Raw genomic sequence first — 25,383 nt, 5'->3', positions numbered from 1 at the left:
CTAAATCAAAAATTCCCATTTCTAATTGCTTGAAGATTTTGAAAAAAGTAAAACCAGGGTGATAAATTAAGTTTTTCTATGCCTCTTGTGTATGGAATTTGCAGTACATCTTTTGATTTATTATTGATGCTAATTTATTGTAACCTTTGTATCTCAATTCAAAGCCAGTAACAACACTTGATAGTGATAATGAATGCAAATCATTCCTTAATATTCAGTAATGCATTTAAAATCAATTTTTTCTAATATTCCAGTAATTATTTTATCTTTCAGGGAATCAAAAAGTCTCCCTTTAGATCAGTTCATTATTTCACTGATTGAGGACATATCTATCGCAAAAAGCATGTTTTTTGTTGGTTTCTATAATGATGTGACAGAAATACTGAGGACGCCACATGCCCTCAGGGGTTTGCGTGGAGCATCTTGGAGGAAGTTTTTGCGCCTCATCACCATGATTGTTGAAGTGCAGGTATATGAAAATCTTAATTGTATTTGTTCATGAAAGAAACGTAATGTAGAGTCAGGTCAAAACTTGATGGCCCCTGAATGGGCGGAATTCGAGCAAGTAGAGGGGAAAGTGCCTCCGGTGGGGGAACTTGGGAGGGGAGAGAAAGTGTTTTGGACTGAGTCAACCATTGACCTTTAAGTCAAGTCAAGACCTTGGAGTCAAGTCCCTAACAAAAATGGCTAATTTAATGTACACCCCAGTGTGAAGGTGACTTCAAAACAGATGTGTTCATGCCCAAAACACACAGGGGCCACCAAGTTTTAAACGTGTTGTACACAATACACCCATGCCTCGCATACTGCAATTTTGATTAGCAAAATTTCGATTTAGCGCAAATTCGTTCCTCTGGAAACACCCCAATGCTGTTTAGCCTAATAAAATAACCTTTAATAGTCCCTTGATAAAATGTGAACTAGCACTAAGTGCACACGAAATTACACTCATTTTACGCATATAAATAGTATTGCTTGCCTCATATTTTATTCTCTGTTTATGTATTCATCGAAATCCATTGCTGTGCAATGGCTAAAAACTAGAGATAGGTCGAATAGCAGATTTCTTGAACTCAAATATGAAATTTGAATATTAAATCATTGCTTGAATATTCAAATATCCTGAATAATAAAATTGTGCAAAGCATATTAAACGCAAGTTTTTTTCTTCTGTTTTACTTGATGAATGTACATATAAATAAAAAGTTATGTATCAAATACATGTTAAAAATAAACTTCTTTATTTTGAATAAATTCCCCACGTTGACTGTTGTTGCTTTACATCAGCTATTTTCGGTTGCACTTTTCCTAAGATATCTGTTTTTGTTGGGTGACTTTATTTAGAGAGACTTGTCATCTCCAAAGCCAACTGATTTTTTATCATCTCAACTTTATTTTAATGTTGGAAATCACTGATTTTTCGTACATCAAGGATTGTGGCAAAAGCGAATAATTGTTCTTTTTCCAGAAATTTATACATACCTACTTTTACTGGAAAACAGCAAATCATTGACGAAACCTTGTAGATGACTTTGCGAAAACTTCTTAGTTTCCAGGAAATTAATAACGCTATTCACAAGGGGGATAACTTAAGAAACTGTAACTGCACATCCACCAGCAAGATGTGTTGCTTCTTCGAAAACATACACAACATCTATCAATTGCTTGATAGAATTGCACTGTGGTGGGGTTATGTCTACATTAAACTCAGGTTAGATGCAGCTAATGTTATGGCTTGCTTATGTTCTGGAAGATGCCTCACCATGTGAAAAAGGGAGTTCCATCTTGTGGGTTCATCCTGGATGAGCATAGAATGAGAAGCGGTGAAAATAATTTTTTGAATGTTGGTGTATTCAGGGGTGCAGCAAGGAATTAAGGCTAGGTGGGGGTTTAGGCACAAAACACTGGGGTGTTTGAGGGTGTGGTATACCCACCAGGGTAAGCGGGAGGTGCGGGGGCCCTCCCCCAGAAAATTTTTCAGATGAATGGTTCAAAATGTTGAGTTAAACGGCCTTCTGAGGGATGTTACATAATAATTTTATTAAATTTACATAATTTGTTCTATAAGTAATATTAATCTAATTTAGTGAAATGGATTAAACTTAAAATTTTCTCTGTGCTTTGGGGGGGTTTATCCACCAAAACCCCCTTGCTCCGTGATTGCTCCGAGACATTTAGTGGAAGCCGAGACATTTAGTTGGTTCCAGAATTTTAAACTTTGAGCTTGTGTTTTAGTGCTACAATATCAGGTGAATCTGCAAGTGCTGATAGCAAAGTCACCACAACATTGTCTAATGAACTCCAATTTGTGATGGAGAGTGGATCCTTTCCCCCTCAACTAGTTTTTAATGTTGACGAGACTGAATTGTTTTAGAAGAGAATGCAATCTTGTTCATTCATTTTCAGGGAAGAAAAACTGAGATAGGTTTCAAGGCATTTAAAGACCGTTTCACGTTGCTGCTTGATGGTAATGTGTAGGGGGACTTCAAATTAAAGCCAGTTATGATTTATCATTCACTAACTCCTCGAGCAATGAAATGGTATTCAAAGTAACATTTGTCTGTCAGTTGGATGAGTAACTAAAGGGCCTGGGTGACAGAAGAATTGTTTTTAGATTGGTTTGAAAATTTGTACACTGCCGGCTATGCATTACGAACCCCTGAGATAGCATGCATTTTTTTCTGGATGTTAGACCACCTGCTCGAAAGGTACTATCATTTGCAAAAGTCTTGCAACAAATCGAGCGGCGCCACTTTCGCTCCACAAAGATTGTGCCCGGACATTGTATGGTTTTCGGGTGTATGCAACAATCCAATACTAGTCTTCATGGTTCAATGCATGGAGAACGGGTCATTGGGTGGGTGAGGTATTTTGTCATCCTTTTCAGTCTCTGGATTTGACCGCTTCCATTTAAGTGGAATTAATGTTCATGACATTCCCCCAAACACATTGTAGCATTTAATGCAGTAGGAAAGATCGAAGGTAATTCCTCGGAGAGATTTTAAAAAGTTGGTAGCTTGGCTCTTTTTGAGTGATCTCAGCTCTTTTCAGAGAGCTGGAAATCACGAGTTGGTCACTGTGAACATGGCAGACTTTTGTTTACATCAATCGACTCGGGTTGATGTTTTAATAAAATATCTACGACATATGATACGAGGCAGCTTTGAAATTCCCAGTGTTTCATCATATAAATATCTGAGCAAACACGTAAAATATGAATTGGTTAAGCTGATCGGCGTTAATCGTTGCGTAAGTAATAACAGAGTTCTCCGACGTCCGTCAATCGGTAAAGATGTATTCCTTTCCACTTATTCAAAGTATGACGAGGAAAACTTAATTCCAGCTAAAAGTCCCATTTTTAATGATTGTCGGATTTCAACAGGTATTGTTTGATAATATGTTCTACTGCTGAATTAGTGTGAATGCGAATAATAACTCTAAGCTGCTATGTCGTTGATGATTAAGTTATCTTATTTAGATGCAATCATTTACATATACACTGATGAATTCGGGATAATGTAGGATACTTACTTAGCATTATTAATTGAATTATCTACTTGCATTAAGTAGGTTACATTGTATTAGGAAATGTGTTTGTTGGCAATACGTTTTATGTTTAAGGCATCAGTGGAACTGCAGCTCATTTCATAAAACCTTTCAAGTCGAGTAAGAAGGACGTAAGCAAATCCTAACAGAATTTCTGTTTGTAATGAATGTATACGCTTGCTTCATTAGAAATACAAATGCCGAGTTTGAAACATAATAACAAATAATAATAACTTAAAAAGACGATACCATACCGAAGTCGCAGGCGACAACATCATTATATTCCTATTGTATATATGTACTAACCAGCCGAAACATAGAGTATGCGAAAGCCTCCGTGCTCAAGTTATAATCATATAAACGAATAAAAGACTAATATACCGAGAAAGTGATTATTTTGATCAAATTCGTTCAAGTGAGAAGCCATAGGAGAAGCACATGAAGGATCTCAGTGTTACAACAACACGAAATAATCAAAATTACCGCTTGATGACCTTGAGCTAGAAATAGCTCAGTGGATAAGCATTCGGGCAATTGATAGGAGGGGCCCGCGTTCAAGTCCTTCCCGTGGCCCGAAAATCTTTTATCCTCCGTATTTTATTTTAAAGTTTTTTTATTTTTGAAATTTATGTTAAGAGGGTACCAGCTGTTGAATTTGAGCATTTTTTGCAACAATTTCTAATTTAAATGACCGTGCGATGGGAATCATGCGCAGTTAGCGCGGTAGGACGAATCAATTGCATTTTCTTGAAGGAACTCCAATCAGAATCACTGGTGAATGTAATTCCTAGTGCTATATGGTTTCCTTTACAGGTCCGTAACTGCTCAACATTATTAACCTTTGGAATGAGAACTATCGTAATAATCTAAGGTTCCATATACGTAATTTCTTAAATAGATCAATTTTATCTGATTAAAAAGAAAATTATGAATGATATTTTGCCGCGATTATGCTGTCCGTCTGTGTAGTATGCTGCCTATTTGTCATCAACATGTCGCCATTTCCTACCAAGTTAATTTCTCCAGTAAAGTTTTTCAGAACAATTTTACCCTTTTTCTTTTCGTAAATGAGCAGTGACGGAAACTTTTCTTAGAGATAGAAAAAGATATGAATTAAGTGAAGAATTTTACTTTTAAACTTTAGGCTCCAGTATTCTACAATCAGTGTTTTTTAATACTGTAATTTTGTTGGAAAGGGACAGAATGTGAGACTAGCTGATCTGCTAACAATATGTACAATCCTAGGAATAACCTATGTAATGGTAATCCTTAATCGTGCACACACTACAGTGCTTATTTTTAAATATAGGAAAGGCTTATCTTGAGGTATTTATCAACTATTTTTCTAGTGAGTACTTTCTTCAAGCAAATTGTGGCATCAACATGTATGTGATAGTGCTACAAATTGGCCCTATTTACACTATTTTGGAAGTACGTGAGAATCACTTACCGCCTGCAAGTTTTACTCCAGGTAACCTACTTCCTCGTCCCTGGCTGGTAAAGTTGCGATAAAGATGTAGGGCAAGACGAGGTGCAGGACCTATTAGCTGACCAAAACTACGGCCCGGGAGCACCCGATTCAGCGTTAAGAGCTGAGGGAGAGGCTAAATTATGCACAAAGTATTTTACCTCCTTAATAGATGCGCAAAGTATTTCCCTCCCTAAAAAAGGGCGAATATTGGTTTAAATTGACTTTCAATTTAATCTCTGTCCGTTGTTGTTATTGGAAACCTTACCAATGGAGGCATTCATGGATAGGGAAAAGTCGTACTATTAAGTCACTCTTTAAGTTGGTTGTCCTTAATAATATAATAATGGCCGAAATATTAAAATCGAAACAATAACTAATTTATTATAACAAAAAGAAGATTAATGCGACGTGATCACTAAATATGTTAGTGCTATCGTAAAAATTGAAGCCTCTCCTAGATATGTAAACAGTAAAAATAGAGACACATTCTGCTAGCAAGGATGAGGCCTAGCGATTTTTTTGGCAATCAAAATTCCAATTTTTTTTCCGAAGAAACATTTCCATCGGTGTAAATATATTTATCCAATTAATAAATTGATAATTAATGAAGAAGAAAGCTTATGTAGCTATCTTTATCAGCTTCAACCTACGTAAAGAACTATTTAATGCCAATTAATTAAATATGGTGGAGACGACAGTCGTGTTTTTTTCCGGAAAATTGCCAGTTAATTTTTTTTCATCTATTAATTCTTCTATATCGAACAAATATTTCAACAACTTAATATAAAGTCTCCTGAACGACGTTGAATCCCTAAAAAAAGGGTTACGAGCGAGTTGATTTCCGTGTTCCTAATGGCGAAATCGTGCCCCCAGCCGGCCTTATGGGGTTTACCATTGGAAGCCAGGTGTCATAGGTACCCACTCTTTTAACGGGTAAATATTTTCAATTATCTACTCCAGTCAACTACGGGTACAAAAATAATCTCAAACGCCGCGACGACTTAATAACATCTACGCTCGTTTACTCAACTGAACATCGTAATGATTTCCTACGGGCGTAGTCCAGTACAAGCTACCAGTGCTCCGAAGCGCTGGGAGCGAGTCTTTGCGTGGTCCAGTAGAAGCTACAAAAGCTCCCGTAGCATTCTCGTACGTCACGCATGATGTCACTACATTCGCTTCTCTCTCGCTACAAACACTCCTGCAAAATAGGTGGGTGAGCTGGAGCGAACCGGTTTTCAGCGCGAATTTGAACGGGAAGGAAGGCAAAAGAAAATGGTGTTCATAACAATTGTGGACCTGGCCAGAAATAATATGACCATTTGGAGTTGACGGAAGAAGTCGCTAAGAGAGCCAGGATGGTAAATGCTATAAACAAATTCCGAAAGCATTCCGTCTGTTACTTTTGTTAATATGTTACTTCTGTTAATTTTGTAAGTTATTTTGATGTATTTGTTATTTAGATCAATTATTAGTTATTTGAACTTGACATTGCGTGAAATTGAGATAGAATATGACTTCTTAGGTTAGGGTACGTGAACTTCCTGGTCAAAGTATTCCGTTTGTTGCTTTGTGGCGGCCAACCTTTCTCCATGAAGATTGGATTCTCTGTTCAATGATGATATCTTCCTCTAATCTTCAACTTAAGTTTAGCTTCTTATTGATGTTCGGTTGTATTTTACTTGTGTATTTTTCTTAAGGTCAGGTTGACACGTATTGCATTGATGCTTAAGGCACAGTCTAAACAAACATGTTTAGACTGTGCTTAAGGCTTGTTGTTGACGAGATGGGTCCAAGTCTAGGACTGCTTTTGAGACTATCATACAATGTCATGAGTGCATGATAAATCGTAAAAAGACACTCCACTTAAGGCCTTTTTACGCCTACATAAACCCGTACTAGTCTAAATGTATGAACGCGAGAATGAACACGAAATACGTACCGTACGGTTGCGTTGTTGCACGTTATGTGCACATGTAAGTTGCGTATGCACAAGTTGAGTATGGTTACACGCGTAACCGTACTCAACTTGTGCAAAAGCATGAACGGAAAATTGAACCTATTTTAGCTTGGTTCAAACATTCGTACATGTTCCGTTTCGGTCCACAAAAATCATTCACGCAAACAGGCATTAACTTGTACGTGTATCGTTTAAACGCAAGCTTTTAGGTGAGTTAAGTTAATTAGGCTTATTTTTGGTTTCATTGAAATTTCTCTAATTAGCTATTTAATCAGTGTTATCTTCTTTTATATGTATCATGATCTGCTCTTGTATAAGTTTATCACCTTGGTGTTAGAGGATTTGCAAACTAGGGGGTAAAATCTTCAGGACAAGCATCGGATCGGTGGTGTCCGATCATGGTATCCAATAAAGATCTAATATTAATTAGGTTTCTTGTGGTGTACCCCATGGTCATATTCTTTTTGTCATTTATATTACTGACCTCTCTAACAAGTTAAGTAAAGTACAAGGGGCTATAACAATTCCTAATTCAGGCGATCTAATATCCGAGCAGACGATACTAGTAAAACAAACGACTCACAAATGCTACAATCGCTCCAGCCGTGATCCAGTAGGGTAGCACTGGGAGCGATAGGAGCGAAAGTGGACCACGAATCTGTAGCGTCTGAAGCGGGAGCACTTGGGAGCATTGGGAGCGTGTACTGGACTACGCCCGTAGGGCGTGTCACTCCTGTGTCACGATGACCCGTTTGTGAGTCGTTCCCGAGCTACCATGAAGATTCATACCTAGATAGTGATCATTCAAACTTAATGGTGGCCAGAAATCGACAATGGAGCGAAAGTGGCGCCGCTCGATTTGTTGCAAGACTTTTGCAAATGATAGTACATATTTATTTTAATGAGAAAAAACGTCTTTTAATGCGTGCCTACTATCCTTAAAGATATTTAAACTGTAATTGTTTTTATAAATAAGCTCCTCTTAGGTTATTAATAGGAATACATTCATATGGTTTATAGGAAATTCGATACCCAACAATTATACCACCGGGAACGCACCCTATATTCCCAGTGTTAAAATGCTCTCGTATAATGCAAATTCGTATAGTACAAAGACCTCAAGGAACGCATCCCTTGTGCTAAGCGAGGCATGGGTGAATAATCAAAAATTAATCAAGAAAAACAGTTGTTCATGTAACAATCAAGAGGGAAAATATATCAATGATAAAGCATTTCATGGTTATTGATAAATCATCCAGTTAATGTTGGTGATGATTCTGATTATGTTCAGTGATTATTTAAAGCATTGTAGTAATTCTAGTAAAGTGAGGGCCTTTCAGTATTGGGTGTCATAACTATACAAGTCATGCAGGCAATCAGTGATGCTTCTCTACCCCCTGATTGGTTAATGAAATGAATTGAGGGCTATATTATTGTATGCAAGTTATGGCTTTTCTAGATCCTCAGTTATATGTATTATTGCGTGATTCAGGAACATCTGCTGATTGATAAGTAAAATAGTTTTACAATTTTTTTATCATTTATGTCTGATCCTGCTGCTTGAAAATAGTTACATTATGTTTCTAATTAATTTTTATGTGCTCCTGTTTCAGGCAACTGAACTCATGAGAAGAACGATTGAAAATTTTTTAGAAGTAATGGGAGATGATAGATGTAACCCAAAGATTGACATCCATCTAATAGTTGAAGAAAACAAATTTACCCTCTACCCTGGTGAAGAAGAGGTGGAGGAATATTATATTTTTTTCCTCAGCAGTGTGAGATTTAATTTCATTCGTTTACTCTCTGCAAGTGACAAATCACTCAGTGTTTCAACCTGAGGGTTGGTTTGGTTAGGTGTGAAGGTAGAGCTCACCCTGCAGTCCTGCTGGCGAGAGTTGTCCGATGGCAGAGCTAAAGGAGGGGTGGAGAACCCTGTGCCAGCACAGTTTGCAACCAATAGCTGTGCCCCAATTGCAACTCAAACCCTCCCCACTAGTCATACAACTTTGTCACATTCAAATGAAGCACCGAAACAAGCCTGAGCCACCAAAACAAACCCTTTCTTCAAATCACCAAAGCAGGGGATTCTTCCTATGGGTCCTTCAAAGTCGTCCTCCCGGCCTCTTCTTCATGGAACCCTTTTGTTTACATGTGGCGTGGGTGTATCCCTTTCTTACCCTGCAACCTTACCATGTACCCTGAACTAGATTCTTCTGCCTGTCATTAGACAACTCTTGGCGGCCACAGGCATGTGAACTTCACACTGTTAGGGTAGGATGGTCAGTTCTTTTCCCTGAGCCACCTTGCGGTACGAGGATTTTTTTATTTGGAGTGTCTGAAGGCTTCTCCCAGGATTTGAACCAGATACCCCTCTGTCAGCAGTCATGTGCTCTACCTAATATCTATAACTAGGTTATAGCCAGGGATGCCGACTTAGAAAAAATATTGGGGGGGCCCAAACTGGGGATCTTACACTGAGAAATTTTATTAGTAGTGAGTTTTAAGTTTTTTAAGCATTTTAGAAGAGTCATATGATCAACATTTGAACCCTGATAACTCTAATCTCGATATCTGGACACTCCGGGGAAAATCGACAAGCCTGACACAGTTTTTCCTCACACCCATAACAAATTTTTGAGGGGGCTCGGGCCCCCTCAGGCCCCATGGAGTCGGCGCCACTGGTTATAGTATTCTTGAATGACAAATAATTTTGTGAAAAAATTAGCTATTCAGAGGGCTGAAATTTCTATTAATTTTGATTAATTGTTATGTCCTTAATTTATTAAATGCTTCAAAAATATATTTTTCTCACGGATTATTTATGGCTACATGTGGTAGCTGATTGCCATTGCTGATCCACTTACAGCAATACAGTATAAGATCCCTGTACCCACCTGAGGTCAACCCAACAATTTGATCGGGTTTTGGAAATACATCGAGACTGTGATCTGCAAACAATCTATGCGGGAAAACAATACTTCAGGGAACTATTGATGCAGTAAAAAATTACATTGTCTGTATAGAACTTATTTGGGACTAGGGACAGTGGGATAGTGATCAATGCAGGAACAGTAGATTGTGAATCCTGTGTAAAAATATCCACTTTACAATGATAATCTTTTCAGCCTGAATAAATGGAACTATTCACCTATAGGTAAAAGGCCGATTCAAGGAAGAACTGCCATCATTAGAGCAATATGTTTTGGGCCACAGTGTTATCCCACCATACATAGATGTTCAGCTGGATGACAGTATTTGGGAGAAGGCGAAAACTGAGCTTAAAAAACTGCTGAAAAGGCATTTTGCTGAGCTTCAAAAATATATTTGTGACATGGGTAAGTTGAGTATTCCATTCCCTTATTTTGGCAATTTCTTTTCATTGGTGTGTTTCATTTCATTTCCCGATTTGCTATTTTTTCAGAGGATACGTATGGTTTCATCATTTCCCCTGAATGGATACATGAAGAAGTGGCATCTTCTTCTGAAAAAATGGAGTGTGATTATTTGCTGGAGAGGAGAACTATTTATCAAACATTTGATGATATATTTTATGCGCTAGGAATTTCAAGTTTCCAGTTTTCTATGTGCCAGTATGTATGTTTCATTGAATACCTATTTGCACCACTAACTGCAGAAAGGCATCATGTCCAATTTGGCTAACGTTACTAGAGAGATGAAAAACCTAGGATATATACCAATATACACCACACTCATACCTAATTTTCTTTATACTTTTTTATATGAGTGAGCATTTAGAACTTGTATATACTAATAAAGTGAAAAATATTTTAAGAGATCTGGCAAGAGATTTTGTTGTATTAAGGGCATGTTTCTGCCGTAAACATGACTTTTTTTTGGACATTTCATGGACAAAAATCAATATACAAACAAATTATTTTGTAAAAATTTATTTAAACAAAGAAAAACATTGTTTTACTGCATTATTTCAGTTTTCTTCTTCTGTTGATGCTGGTGTCGCTGGCCATGACAAAATCAAATTCCTAAAGTTCAGTTTTTCTTCTGGTATGTATATCTTTGTTTTGTTGAGATCTTCCATTTTTTTAATATCGGAAGAACTGTTGAATAGTTTTTTCTGACTCTTCTGGGTTCCTTTGTTTGAAAGAATCCATTGCCTAGTCAGCAATGTTATTGTTACACTGCACCATGTGGTGATTCTTGGATGAAAAAGTCATTTCTCGGTATTGTGAGTAGAAAAAAAGTCCTTTTTTGTTTTTTTTTGGGACATTTCCACCATAAGAATCATCATTTAACCAGGTTTTTTATATTTGCTGGCCACCATTCATTGAAGTCAATAAAATCATTGATATTCATTTGGTTACATCGAATTCACCGGCAATTTTCGAGGAATTCATTATCAGCACTTCAACTTCATCTAGAGTGTCGTATCTTTCTTCTCTTCTCAATTTTCTTCTAATTATGCCAATCTCAATCATTGGGTATGAATGAGTGGGCTCTGACAGGAAAAAATGTACAAAAAATGAATATATTGGCCTAAAGGACTTTGAGGCCATGTTTTCCTATGTTAATGCGATGGTTTAGTGATTTAAGGTGAAGATTGGTTTAAATAGCACTTGGCTAATTCAGAATACGATAAAGGTGAAACTATAAGTAAAGAGATGTTCCAACCAAACTTCGTATGCAATGGAAAACTATTGAAAAAAAAAAACAATATTTACCTGGATACATTGGAGCCTGGCTTTTTAGCAGGTACAATTTTACCCCTCCGATTAACGTGTCCTTGACCTGCCACTTCAGACTTCTCAATCACGTTTCTTCCGTAATTTTCTTCATTTCTTACACATATTCTTCTCTTACTTGCCGGCCCTGCCTCATCTGAACTACTCATTTTAATGATGACACAAAAATCATTCATGCCACACTAATTAAGCTACAACATTTATTAATAAACAAAGCACAATATTGTTTGTCTGATGCAACTCAGGTGAACTGGATGTCAGTCCACGCATCTGCCATGCAGCACTAGCAGCCAGCTGTTTACCACAGAAACGGAACTAGTTGTGGACTAGTTGCCTTTCTGCGGTAAACAAAATATTGAAAGCATTGTCATGCCTATAACACCTCGTGGAAATGTTTCCTTATTGCAGTAAAAGTTAATTCTTGCACCAAGCAACAACAAAGTTTTAAAAAATCGTTCAACTTGGACATGATGTCTTTCTGCAGTTTGCGATTCGTTTACATTTTGATAGCTTCTCCCTTTTACTGCTATTCCAAGAATTCTATATGTATTGTGTTTACTCACAGCTTGATGAAACCAGTTTTTACGTATTATCATATTTGTAAATGATGTAGATGCATTTTATACGAGGGCTCATTGAAAAGTAAGGTTTCCTGTATTTGGAAAAGTGGAAAATCAATTTATTCTCTTCTTTGCTTGCATCATTGGAAAGGTTGAGCATTTAGCTACTTCTTTATAAAGTCGCCTTGATGATCAATTACTTTTTGCATCCTTGTAACCAGCATTTAATTAACACTGGCATCATACCACTCTCCCGCGAGGCCAACTGACAACTGCTTCTTGCACTTCCTCATCTGACTTGGATTTCTGTCCCCCAACTAGTTTCTGGGGTTAATGATGTGCTCCTGTTTGTCTCCAGTCACAATTGAATCCAGAAATTTTTTGCCCTCATCCAAAAATTTGGTAACGGCTCTGGAAGTACATACATGAAGTGTAGTGGGGATTTGCCGTCTGCCGATCGTATTCGCCAAGAATACATTCTGATTAAAGGGAAAAAGAAGCAGGAAGAGATTAAATATTGTATTATCGGTCTAAATTAATTCATTGAAACTGAAAACAAATTTCAGTACTATTTGGTCAATTTTTGCTCTAGTCTTCCTCACAAAGACAATTAATCAAATGAAGTGTTCATGGTGCACCTTTTCTTGCTCGCTCCATAATATTAATGCTTGATCCGTTGATTGCGTACCTTGAACCATTTCCTCCATTTGCCTTTATCAGAAATTTTATACTGTTGAAATTGTTTTTAATTTTATGTGAATGGCAAATGAAAAAATATAAGCAATCGTGAAATGTGCACCAAAAAATAATAAAACACCTAGAAATGTGCAAACATTTCAGTACATATTATAGTAACACAGCCAAGATTTTCTACAACACCAAAATCACATAGTTTTAAAACGAATATAATCAAAAAATGAAACCACTTTCACAGATCTACCTATGCATCTATTGTCTCTTATTTTATTTGAAAAATCATTTCCATTCTCTAACATTTAGAAACTGTATTTATAGCCATAATACAAAGAATAAACAACATATTTATCTACCATATCAGAGATCCCTTAATAGCCATGAGACTGAGGTTATCAAAGTATTTAACAAACCTCCTTCACATACAAAGGAATGCATATCACTGAATGTGTATAAGAATAAAATGTATAACTGGTTGTATAATTTTTTGTTATAACTGGTTGGTTTTACGTCCCTTTTATAATCTCTCAAAGTTTCTCTTATGCGAAGATGTTGCATCCATGTAGAGAGGTTATTGTATGTATAGTGTTTTCTTTTTTTCTCTCTGTATACTGTTATTTTTTTGTATTTTGAATTAACTTCATCATTGACTTTGTCTATTGCTAATTTGGCCTAATAACAATAAAATTATTATTGTTATTATTAATAAGGTTCTGTCACCTTTATCCATTTTTATTGACTAATTTTCTCACTTGTTTAGTGATTTATGGTGAAAATTGGTTTAAATCTTTCTTAACTTAAGTTTGAATATGAAGATATCATTGGAAGAAATTTTTTTATTTAGAATTACATTATACTATTTTCTTGGCATCCTTGAATGCTGTTTTCCTGGTTATCACATTTCTGATGCCATTTGTGTTTCTTAAAGCTGGCATAGGTAGTGGATGTTGCCATTTCTTTGCACATTATTGCTGTTATAAGTGTATATTTTTTCCTTTTTCAAAGTTGTTAAGATTTTTTTGTTCCATTTTATTTAAATTTTCCTTTTCTCTTAGCTGGAAACACCAAAGTAATCAATATTTTAAATTAATGGGTTTAAATTGATAAAGTTTCAGTGTTATTTATATTTACATTTGTAGCTATTTGTATTTACATTTGTATTATAACTGTGCTGACTACAATGCACATGGAGATTCCTTATTTGTTGGGTTAGGATTATTTTTCAAGCTAAATAAAGGCCTCATTTTACTTTAATTGTTTGTGGAACTACCTGTGATTTTCCCTCATGCTTATGGTTTACGATTTGTCACATTTTCAGTCTTCTCCAAGGAAATGCAGTGACATATTTAAGGAAAATCACTACTGCCTACCGTGATTTCTACTCTGGATTAATAATGTGCCTATATGAGCAAGAAACTCTGAGGTATGTTCTTTCAATGAGTATGTTTTCATACAAAATATAAAGGAATTCTTCGAAAAGGTGTCAGTTCAAATTTTAGTTGCCATATGTTTTACACCCATTCCCTGATTAACACTGTTCCAATCAGCCTTGTGCATATATATTTTGATACCCTGTTCCATTTTAATGCTCTCTGGATCTGTATAAATGCTGAAAATCCCATCATGTGCAGAAATTGCTGTGCCTTGTTTCACCCTTTGCCTCAATCAGAATTGTATTCACCTAAAAGTTCATTTTGCTTCTAATTGGAATGCCTATCCCTGATTTAAACTGTTATAGCTGTATAGTGTCAATAGTGCATTGTGTGAAAGAAGAAAAATAATGAGTTTGGTCAAGGCTTTTGTTATGAATTGTAAAGTGATTAATCAATCAGTTAACCCACTGTTCAATTTCTCTGCCTTTTCAAAGTTATTTACTTGTAGTGCTCAATCTATTTTGACTTATAGTTACAGTGGAACCTCGTTAAAGCGAGTACGGGCTATAACGACACCCCCGCTATTACGAGATATAGCCGATGCACCGTCAATTGACCCTTTAATAAGCGTGTTAAAAAATCGTTTTTACGAGACCCTTTCGGTGTTGGCTCTCGCTATAGCGAGGGTTTCACCGCCGGAGGACTTTCATCAAGACTCCTTAACCTCTGTAATTGCTAGCGATCTGTTAGAAATGAAGTTAATGGAGTGCTCAGTCTCAAATTTATGTGGTAAACTGTCGTTCGATAAATATAATGATTGACGAAACAATGCTTTAAATGATTTTTATTCAGTGCGGCGCTTATAAATTGTTTGAATAGTTAGTCGTTATTTGACTAAGGAAATTTAGTGATGCAAGAAAACATCGCCTTTCGTCTGGATTTATGCTTACGTTTATCGGATAGATGTTTATCTGTCGCCGCACCACTCCTGTTCCTGTATATCTGTTCGCAACAGGTATATTGGCTATTATTTGCTCCACCTCCGGTAAAGCGACAATTCGCTATAGCGAGTGTTTATTAGCGCACCGTGGGGTGTCGTTATATCGAGGTTTCACTGTATTTAATTTTCCTGATAAAAATCAAAACAGAGTGATACTATCAAGGGGATTACGTAGAAATGTCCCATTCAATACCATTGAAGGAATTCCTTTGAAATATTGCCAGATTGTAGTTGTTCCAAGTTTTGGGAATTATGGATTCTGCATGCTCAACTGTACTTTCTTTCCCAGTGGTCCCTGTGGTCTTCCCTCTGATTTAGTCATATTTTGAATTACTCATTGATAGTCATATTTTCCTCCAACCTGGTAGGTTCTCCTCGCAGGTCCTTTGGTGAGGCTGCATTATCCAGCGGAGTAAATTCTGTTGGTATTATCTTGACTCTCTTATTGATCACATATCCTCCTATTATAAAGGTACATTATAGTTTTCAGCTAGATTAGCTGAAGCGGGACCAGTCTACCTGAAAAGACTGCAATCTAAAAATTTCTGAGAGCACTATAGCTAGTGCGACTCTCAGCTCTAGTGGTAGAGCTGCTCTCACACTGGCGCAGCAGTGTGAACAGAAAGATAGTGTGTGTTGCTAGACTGCTCTCGCTCAATTACGGTTGCCGCATAGAGTATCTTCTTCACTAGAGCAAATCATTCCTTACTGCAAGGAATTGATAAAAAATTGGGAAAAAACTGACCTCTGATTTTAATGCAGCCTTTCGAAAGTTATGCAGAAGACTGATCAGGTGCTTTCTCCTAGTCTCAGTAGAATGAAATGCTTTCTAATCACTCTTGCCACGTGAGTTGCCTGATAACTGCAGATGTTTTGACCAGCGACTCATTGGTCGTCATCAGGAATACTGCGAATCGCTCATCGAAACATCTATAGTACTGGAGAAACTCAATGAAAGATGCAAGAGCATTTCATTTGATTATCCAGAACTTTGCAATACTGCGAGTAAGTAATTTTGGGATAGGCACAAAAAATCAAAACCATTGAAGGAGAGAGCAGAAAATTTGAAAATGGAGGAGGGAGGAGGACGTCGATAGCAGTCTTGTGATAGCGCTCTTTTGAGAGTAATTTTTGTGTCAGTGTGTACAGTCTCCAGACTAAGTCTCGCAAGAGCTGCTCTATAACCCCTCGGGAGAGTCTTGCCGGAGTAAAATCTCTCACCAGTATGTACAGTCTCTAGATTAAGTCTCGCTAGAGCAGTCGAACTGTAGAGAGATTTTGCTCTACAATGTACATATACCTTAAGTCTTTGTGTGTAACAAAAAAAAACCAGCAATCTTAACTTGACTGTGTTAGTGGTTTGAAATCACATGTGGCCTCTCTGCAGCTATAATAGGTTGTTGAAATGTGCATGGTGAAGCTAGGATGATGGTATTTGGCATCTTGGTCGTCTTCTTACAGATTTTTAAATATCCAAAACAATTTTTATAGTACATGATAGTACATCTAGAGAACACCAATATTTTTTACTCATGGAAAAATAATTTTATGGCCGAACTTTATTTTTTATTCAAGATTAATAGGACCTAGCATGGGATTACGGATCGAAATTTATGTCATCCAAAAATTTTGGGGTCTAATCAACCCCTAATATCAGTATAGTGTTGAAAACAGTTACATAAGATTAAAAAGTCATGTACCCATGAAGAATTGTTAATCTTGTCCGGGAATGTATTTGTTGGTCAATGTTTCTCTTCTAATACCTTAGAAAATTTAATCATTTCTTCTATTGTAGGATAATTAAAACATATGATGACATTAAAGTGCTTTCTGAAGCAATCCCCACGAATCCAAAATTCCTTGTGGTTACTGGTAAATACATGCTATCGTTGCAGCCTGGAGAATTGATGCTAAGTTTCAAAGAAAAAGTGATAAGAAATAATGAAATGCTAGAAATGCTAATGGGATGGGCTACTTTTACGGAGGAAGATATGTCATTTTTTACTGAAGCTATCTTGTCTTATAAGGGGACAATAGATATTAGAAAGCAGTACAACAAGGTAATTTCCATTCAGTTTATAGCAAGCATACATTTTGTAGTTTTATATGTGGAATTATTGCTTGTGTAGTATTTCATATACCAATTGGTAGAGGTCCGTGAAATTCGCGAGATGCGAAACAACGCGAAATCCGTAAATAAAAACGAAATTTCGCTTTTTTGCTATTTTAGGTGAATTAGTGAAAAAATCACACCTAATGAGTCATAATCTATTAAAGCATAAGCCTTCATTATTTAATGCTGCTGACGTTCATTTGCTCTATCTCATTATGATTCCAAGGTCAATTGGCTTGTTTAGTCTCGCACATAACGAATCCGCGTAAATCGCACTGCAGTGATTTCTCCACCAGAATTTGCCGTTAAATTTATCACAGCCTCTCTCTTCGGATCCCATGTATCAATCCTGAAATATTTAGAATGAGGTGCTTTCTCACCTGAAGAATAAGATATTATGTATTAAAAAGTGCCGAAAGAAATTTAAGGCGGCTACGGAAGAGCGGAAATACAAGCTCTCGTGCCTGGCATGCGTCAATGACGAGCAGTAATTCCGGTGACTCATCGCGATGCATTAGACAGCGTTATTGGATAACTTGTTGCAGGAAAACCTTGAGTGTGGTCTAATGTAACAATTCTGTTCACTTAAACACGGCCGCTGGCTGGGAATGGGCCGCCGTTCATGGCACGGCTCACAGCGTGGCAGAGAGCTGTATCATCTGAAAGCGGCCTGAATTTCACGGCGTCGTGACGTGAACGGTGGCCAGCAAAAAGTTGTCTTGTCAGAAAGCGGCCCCAATGTAGCACTGCCTGTATTTCATGACATAGACGGCGCACCGCCAGGCCGGTTTGAAATGGCCGCGGTGGTGACCATTTCAAACCTGTTCGCGATTCGATTCTTTTTAAGACATCCATAGAAACGTATGGTTATTTGAAAGCATGAAGCGCTAGCAGTTGGGGGAAGGGAAGGAGAGAACAGAAAGGATAGGAGGAGAAGGGGTTCTCCTTATTAGTGGATCATCGGATATATTCCACTTCGCTTCTATGCAAAAAAAAAAATCATTTAGACATTGGCCAAATCTAATATCTAATTCTTTAGGTGAGAAAGCATCTCATTCTAGATGTTTCAGGATCGATAAATGGGAAATAATTTTTCAAGTTTCTTTGAACCCGATTATGTTTAGTTATGTGTGCTTCTTTCACTGCCTTTCCTGACCGATTGGCAACAGCTGTAATCAAAACTAAGCGATTTTGTTGTATCTAGCTGCTGTCCTACCTTCCCTCAACACCTGGGTGAAGGGTATTGAAAGGGAACCCTTGACATGAAACATTTCGGCCAATTAGTAAGTTACACAGTACTATGGTTATACCGTAGCTACCCAGCACTCAGTTTGAAAACACCATCATGGTAGGTTGTGTTTTGCGGTTGGACTGTTTTTTTTATCTGGTCCGAGCTTTAAATATCAAACAAAGGAAAGGAATTTTAAAATGCCAAAAGCTAGTGATATTGTTCATACCAGGGCTAGTGAATTCAGCTCAGAAGGATTTAATGTGAAAGACGGAGTATTACTGCAAAAAGTTTGCAGTAAAAGATTTGAATTTGTAAGATGTGACACTTTGTTAAAGCACATCAGTAGCAACACTCCTTAAATGTGCAAAAGACAGGGGACCCGCAAAACGACAGCTATCATTTGAACACACAGTCACTCAGTCAAAGAAAGCGAAGGAGGAGCTTGTTGTTGCTACTACTGAAGCATTTTCAAAGGCTTTATTTAGTGTAGAGAAACTTCACCATCCAAAAATTCTGGAATGGCTCCCAAAGTACACACATATAGGGTAGTGGGGATTTGCTGCTTGAGACCAAGACGAAGTTTTACCAAGACTACATACTTGAACCATTTATATACCTTGAACCAATATAAGTTGAACCATTTCTTTCATTTAGTTTAATCAGAAATTTTGTACAATCGAAATCATGTTAAATGTTATGTAAAATGCTTGATAAAAGTATAAGTATTCATGAAACATGTACCATAAAATAATAAAACGTCTATAAACGTGGGAAAATTGTACATTATAATAACACTGCCAAGATTTTCTATAACACCGAAAACACATGGTTTTAAAACGAATTTTAGCAAAAAATAAAACCACTTTCACGGACCTCTACCAATCGGTAATTAAGGAATGAGTAACTTTTACTGGCTTGTGTTACACATCTAATTATTGCTTATACTTTTAATGAAAGAACTCATGTTTTGCACCATGCCAAAAGTGCTATTTTTAATTAAGTAATATTTGAAGTATCAATGCATGCGTTCATTCAGCTGATGAATGATGGTGTAATATGTCAGTTTTTATTTATAGAGTAAGTTGATCAGAAATGTGTCTTGAAATCTATTTTCTTTTGTAATTTAATAAAGTCATATGTGTTTACAGTATTTTCGTATTTTCTTCCTGCCACATTTGAGATTTCTCCAAGTTGCCCTGGAGAACCCAGGTATAAATACAGCACACTCCTGATTATCCGGGCTAATGATGGGGAGAGACGGCACGAATAATCGGAAAACACGGATAACCCAAACTTTCCCTTAAATGTCTTCCAATGCTCATAATTTACCTAAAACATACAATATATTATTATTTATGCAGTTATTCTGTTATTTTAGAGTGCTTCCCAGACTCAATGAGAGCTTTCTTTGCCAGTTCGCGATCTTTATAGCGGAGTGCGGTCGCGCTCTGCGAGGCTTGGAAAACAGGAACACGGTGCTCCCGTGAATGCAGCTAGCGCGCGATCGCTTCCATTTTACGAAGGGGATTCTAACAGAAATAATAAGCACGGTTTCTCCCTCCATTAATGCAGTAATTCCGATGATTTTGCATCCAATTTTATTTTTTTTTATAAAGATCGCGGAAAAAATTGAGCGAGAGTAAAAATCATGCACGGATAATCCGCAACCTGGATAAACTGCAGCCGGATAATCGGGAGTCTGCTGTATGTAGATGCCATTTTTCTCCCAAATATTTGCACACTGTGTTATTCATCTCTGCATTTGCACCATGTGTCATCTATATCTTGATGCTATATTTCAGGATTTCGACCTCAATAAATCTCGGTTTGAGGATCAACTCTACCATCAAAGCCATGATTTAAGTGATCGGTTGGAAAAAATGCTTCCAAAAATAGAAATGTTTTCCTACATGAATGATCTTGACAAGCTGGATGTTTACAAAGAGGTTGGTACGTCTGCCTTTTTGTCGATAATGCTGTTACAGTGTGCACCAGATGTGGTGCATGTGTGGGAGAGTTTGGTGCAGATGCACTATTCTCTTCCAACTATCTTCCCACCCCACCATCATGATGTGCTGGAGGAAGTGGTATGATGCCTGGGTGTTATGGTGCCCAGGAAGGATTTGGTGACGCCTGATGAGATGCTGCACCAGGGAGAGTGAGAGGAGGAGGGTTGTGGGGGAAGCTCTCTCCAAAACTTTCAACGTTAAATAAATAACCGGGAATGCATCCCAGTCCTCCGAATGTTAAAATAATCTCAAATAATGCAAATTTGATTAGTGCAAAGACACCAAGGAATGCATCCCTTGTACTAAGCGAGGGATGGGTGTACGATCAAATTACAAACATATAATTAAACACTGAAGCATATTATTTTTCCATCTTAGCACATTCAACTTTAGAGTCGCAAATGCAGGTCCAGCATGCAATGCCAGGATACTGATCAATGCACATTCAGTTTGGTAACTGATAGAAAAATAGTTGAATGCATCATATTGGTGTTAATGAACGAGTAGTCCTAAGGTGGAATGTATCAACGGTTGAATTGCTCAGTTTATTTTTTTTAAGTGTGATATGTCCATAAAAATTCATCAATTATTTCATGATATCATAGTTGAGGAGGTGCAATTATTCTGATAATGGTTGAAAATGGATTCTTCATATTTTTTCAGGTGATTTATGTTGTACACTGTTCATGTCACTGCATAAGCAACATCATTAGGTGTAAATTCACTAATATACTAAATGAATGAAAAAATGAGGAAGGTGTGTATACATGTATGATAAGGATGGTATGAAGAAAGGACAGTATGTCAGCAGTGTCAGCACAAAGTTAACAAGTTGTAGCAATTCTTTATAAATATGCCATCATCCTAAAAAGCATTTGGACAGTGTATTCTTATATCCTCGTATCCATGGATTAAAATAAAGTGAAGGCATTGCCTAATTGTTTCTCCAGGAATAAAAAGTGTTTTCTTCTATTGCAGGATATTCACAAAATGGCTGCAGTATTTAAAATGTATGAAGATGAAATTGCTGAGGTTAATGAAGAAGAGGCTTTGTTGGATATTCCAATATCTGGTTTTCCTGAGTATGATGAGCTTCGTGTAAGAAAATGTTATTGCTTATTAAGACATGGACCAAAAAAATCAAATATTCAGTCTTCTAGGTCATTCATGTAATTTTTGTTGTAGTTGTCGTAATTTTTCAGTCCCAAAAAACTCAATCCTGGGTTCTCATTACTTGGGACTGTCGGAATTCCCTAAACAAATTTTAGCCCGTGAATATAAAAATTGTTGTGATCATATGGATATCAGGAAAACATCATTAGCTCAGTGATTTAACCTGGTGGTTGGTTTGGATTGGTAAAGTTAGAGCTCTCCCAGACAGAACCAAAGGTGTGTGAATATTTTCTGGGTTGTGTGTCAGTCCCTTTCCTGGTAAACCTCGTGCCCTTTGAGGATAGAAATTAAGGTTACTCAGAGGCTTCCTCATGATTTGAAACTGCCAACCGAGCAAACGCTCAACCGAATTGGCTCCCCTTTTTGTACATCAGTTTTCCAAAAGCTGAAAAATAATGGCTGGCATGTACTGATCAGGAATATATGAGAAAGCCTCGTAATGCATAGTTTTCTATTTTTTCAAGTGGTGTGTTGGTCTTAATAAATGCCTCTGTTATATTGTAGTTTAATTGGTCTCTAAAATAGTTTGATATTTTAAAGAGTGCAGCACAATCTGTTGTGTAGATGATCTAGCTGCTTGAGAATGTTTCTTGCTTGTGTTTGCAGCTTTCGACTGGTCTTTGTGGTGGAAAATGATAATTATGAATCCAGTATTACCAAGAGTTGCAGAAATTACTTTCTACCACTCGCAAAAAACCAATCACTTGTGCACTTGTCCACATGAGTAAATACATCAACAATTTTCAGCATTCCATTAAGTGAAAACACACGCTTTGTGACTTTACTTTCGCTTGAAACCCCTGACCTAGCCTCTAGATCACCTAAATAACAAGAAATTTGCCTGAAATGTTGTGTTGGCATAGCAGCAGAGGACGGGGAGGGAAGTCGTGAGAAGTGTTGTGTACCGTGGCCATCTTGAAAAACTTAGTGAGAATAACGACAGGCTTCCTAGAAAAGAGCATGTATAAACTTAATACAGTGGAACCTCGTTAAAGCGAGTACGGGCTATAGCGACACCCCTGCTATTACGAGAGATAGCCGATGCACCGTCAATTGACCCTATAATAAGCATGTTAAAAAATTCGTTTTTAGGAGACCCTTTCGGTGTTGGCTTTCGCTATAGCGAGGGTTTCACCGCCGGAAGACTTTCATCAAGACTCCTTAACCGCTGTAATTGCTAGCGATCTGTTAGAAATGAAGTTAATGGAGTGCTCAGTCTCAAATTTATGTGGTAAACTCTCGTTTGATAAATATAATGATTGACGAAACAATGCTTTAAATGATTTTTATTCAGTGCGGCGCTTATAAATTGTTTGAATAGTTAGTCGTTATTTGAGTAAGGAAATTTAGTGATGCAAAAAAACATCGCCTTTCGTCTGGATTTATGCTTACGTTTATCGGATAGATGTTTATCTGTCGCCGCACCACTCCTGTTCCTGTATATCTGTTCGCAACAGGTATATTGGCTATTATTTGCTCCACCTCCGGTAAAGCGACAATTCGCTATAGCGAGTGTTTATTAGTGCACCGTGGGGTGTCGTTATATCGAGGTTGCACTGTATTTACTGACATAGAGGACAGCCGGAGACATTTAATCAAATACCTTGCCCCCTGCCCACCTTGCTGGGATGCAAGTGGGCAGGGGGAGTTGCTCTCTGAGTGCTATCTTTAGATGTAGATTTACAGCCTGAATGTGTCTACTCCTAAGTATTCTAAGTGAATGCTGATTCACTTCTCTGAGTATTCTATTTGGTTTTGTGTAGTTAGTGGAGAGAAAATGGAATCCATTATTGGTGGTGCACTTGTAGCTATTGTTATTTCATGCGATGGGGAATCTTGGGATGACTTTTTGCGACAGCATTGAGAATTCAGCATTTTAAACTGAAATTTGAACTTATATTGCAGAATTTGTAATAACAGCACTTATTTTTGGATTAAAATTTAAAAAGCAGCAAATTGTTAAAAAAATCCTCTTCAAATTGCGGAAAAAGCCATTATGAAAGCCAAAATCTGTTCAAAACCAAAATTATGCTTAAATCATGAAAATTTTTGTTCACAAAAATCACGGAGCTCTGCCTATAGTTCATATGTATCATTACGTATGAGGATTGTTAAACCTTGATTTTGTGCAGTTTATGGGATCAAAAGAATAACTATGTGTAAATGTAAATGTTGGAAAATAGGTGATGACCAGTATAGTGTAAATTAATTTAGGATCTTTGCTATTTTCCAGAGTTCCATTTATCCCATGACAAAGCTGATCACATACCTTGATTTGTGGAAAACAATGGAGAAGAAGTGGGTGGATGGCACCTTTGAGGATTTGGATGCTGCCTCAGTGGAAATGACTTCTACTAATATCGAAAAGTAAGTCTTCATTCTTATCAAATTTAGTCAACATTAAGCGAGAAAATTTGTGGTTAATTCTTTGATAGGGTAGCTATATTTATGATTTGTTGCCTGTTATTGTTTAGGATGTCTCTATGTACACTTTAATTACAATTAAGACTATGCAAGAAGGATTTCAAGAAGTTGAGTGAGAATATGAAAAAAATCTTGAATCTCAAGATTTGAGTGAGACTATTTATGCTTTAGCTATACATTTCCATTCATTTAAAGTATTAATCTGCATAATAAATAGGATCTGCAAACATCTGTGACCACTTCAGCTGCTCAAAATATGGTAAATTTGAGCAAAGATAGCCCTCACTTGAAATATCTGAGTCACAGTATGCCAACTCCCTTTGCCTATAGCCAAGCTCATGTGCTGAAGAAATCAGCCTAACTTTTGTTATTGATGGCAGATTTTTTTTTCACTTAAACTCTGATGTAAGCCACTAGACAGACCTACTTTTAAACAGTAGTTTTATTCCATTTACTGCGAAAAATTGTTAAAAATTGATGTGTAGTCTTTTGTGACATAAGGGTGCCCAAAACCAGTATAATTCTCTTAAAATTAATTAATGTAAAGAGGAAGTTGTGTTTCAATGTATGATGCCATTTTTCAGATCATAAAAATATTCTGGTACCATCAGTAAATACATAAACTGTAACTTATGGGGAAGTCAACCGCATAAACTGTAAGATAAAAAAAATGGAAACATTTACCGCATTTTCTCCGAATATAGTCCCCCTCTGAATATAGTCTCCCCCCTTAATTTCGAGGCTTCAGTTTCGGGAAAAGTTATAAAAATGCGTCTGAATATAGTCCCCTCTTTACTTTTACCATTGGCATTTTTGGAAAAAAGGGGGGACTATATTCAGACAAATACGGTAAATCATAGAAAAATCAAATTTTATCATAGAAAGTTTTACCATGTTTACATGGCAGAATCTATATTATGACAAATAGAAGTGGCCATTGGTGAAATTGGGTTTCGGATTGCAAAGGGCAGTTTTAGGGGCCGGGCAAGTAAAGGGTAATAAATGCAGCGTCCACTTCAAATAGAGTTGAATGGGGCACTAGTCAACAATGCCATCCCAGGAAACAATTGAGATTAAGTGCACATGGAGGATACCAATTTGCCCATGGC

At 37.0% G+C, this 25,383-nt stretch overlaps 1 protein-coding gene across 1 annotated transcript in view; it reads left to right on the top strand.

Moving 5' to 3' along the window:
• LOC124154384 (dynein axonemal heavy chain 12-like) overlaps window positions 1-25,383 on the top strand; it is a 242,984-nt gene that overhangs the window by 24,300 nt on the left and 193,301 nt on the right. Inside the window, exons 6-14 of the mRNA XM_046528076.1 lie at window positions 274-469; window positions 8,591-8,755; window positions 10,135-10,315; window positions 10,402-10,570; window positions 14,270-14,374; window positions 17,120-17,384; window positions 20,471-20,614; window positions 21,656-21,775; window positions 24,084-24,217. Coding sequence (XP_046384032.1) covers window positions 274-469; window positions 8,591-8,755; window positions 10,135-10,315; window positions 10,402-10,570; window positions 14,270-14,374; window positions 17,120-17,384; window positions 20,471-20,614; window positions 21,656-21,775; window positions 24,084-24,217 — 1,479 coding nt within the window. The remainder of the gene's footprint in view (window positions 1-273; window positions 470-8,590; window positions 8,756-10,134; window positions 10,316-10,401; window positions 10,571-14,269; window positions 14,375-17,119; window positions 17,385-20,470; window positions 20,615-21,655; window positions 21,776-24,083; window positions 24,218-25,383) is intronic.

The sequence above is a fragment of the Ischnura elegans genome, chromosome 1 (assembly GCF_921293095.1).
Source record: "Ischnura elegans chromosome 1, ioIscEleg1.1, whole genome shotgun sequence".
Taxonomy (NCBI): Eukaryota; Metazoa; Arthropoda; class Insecta; order Odonata; family Coenagrionidae; genus Ischnura; species Ischnura elegans.
Note: the sequence above shows the minus strand (reverse complement) of the source record. Positions and strands in the feature narration are given on the sequence as shown.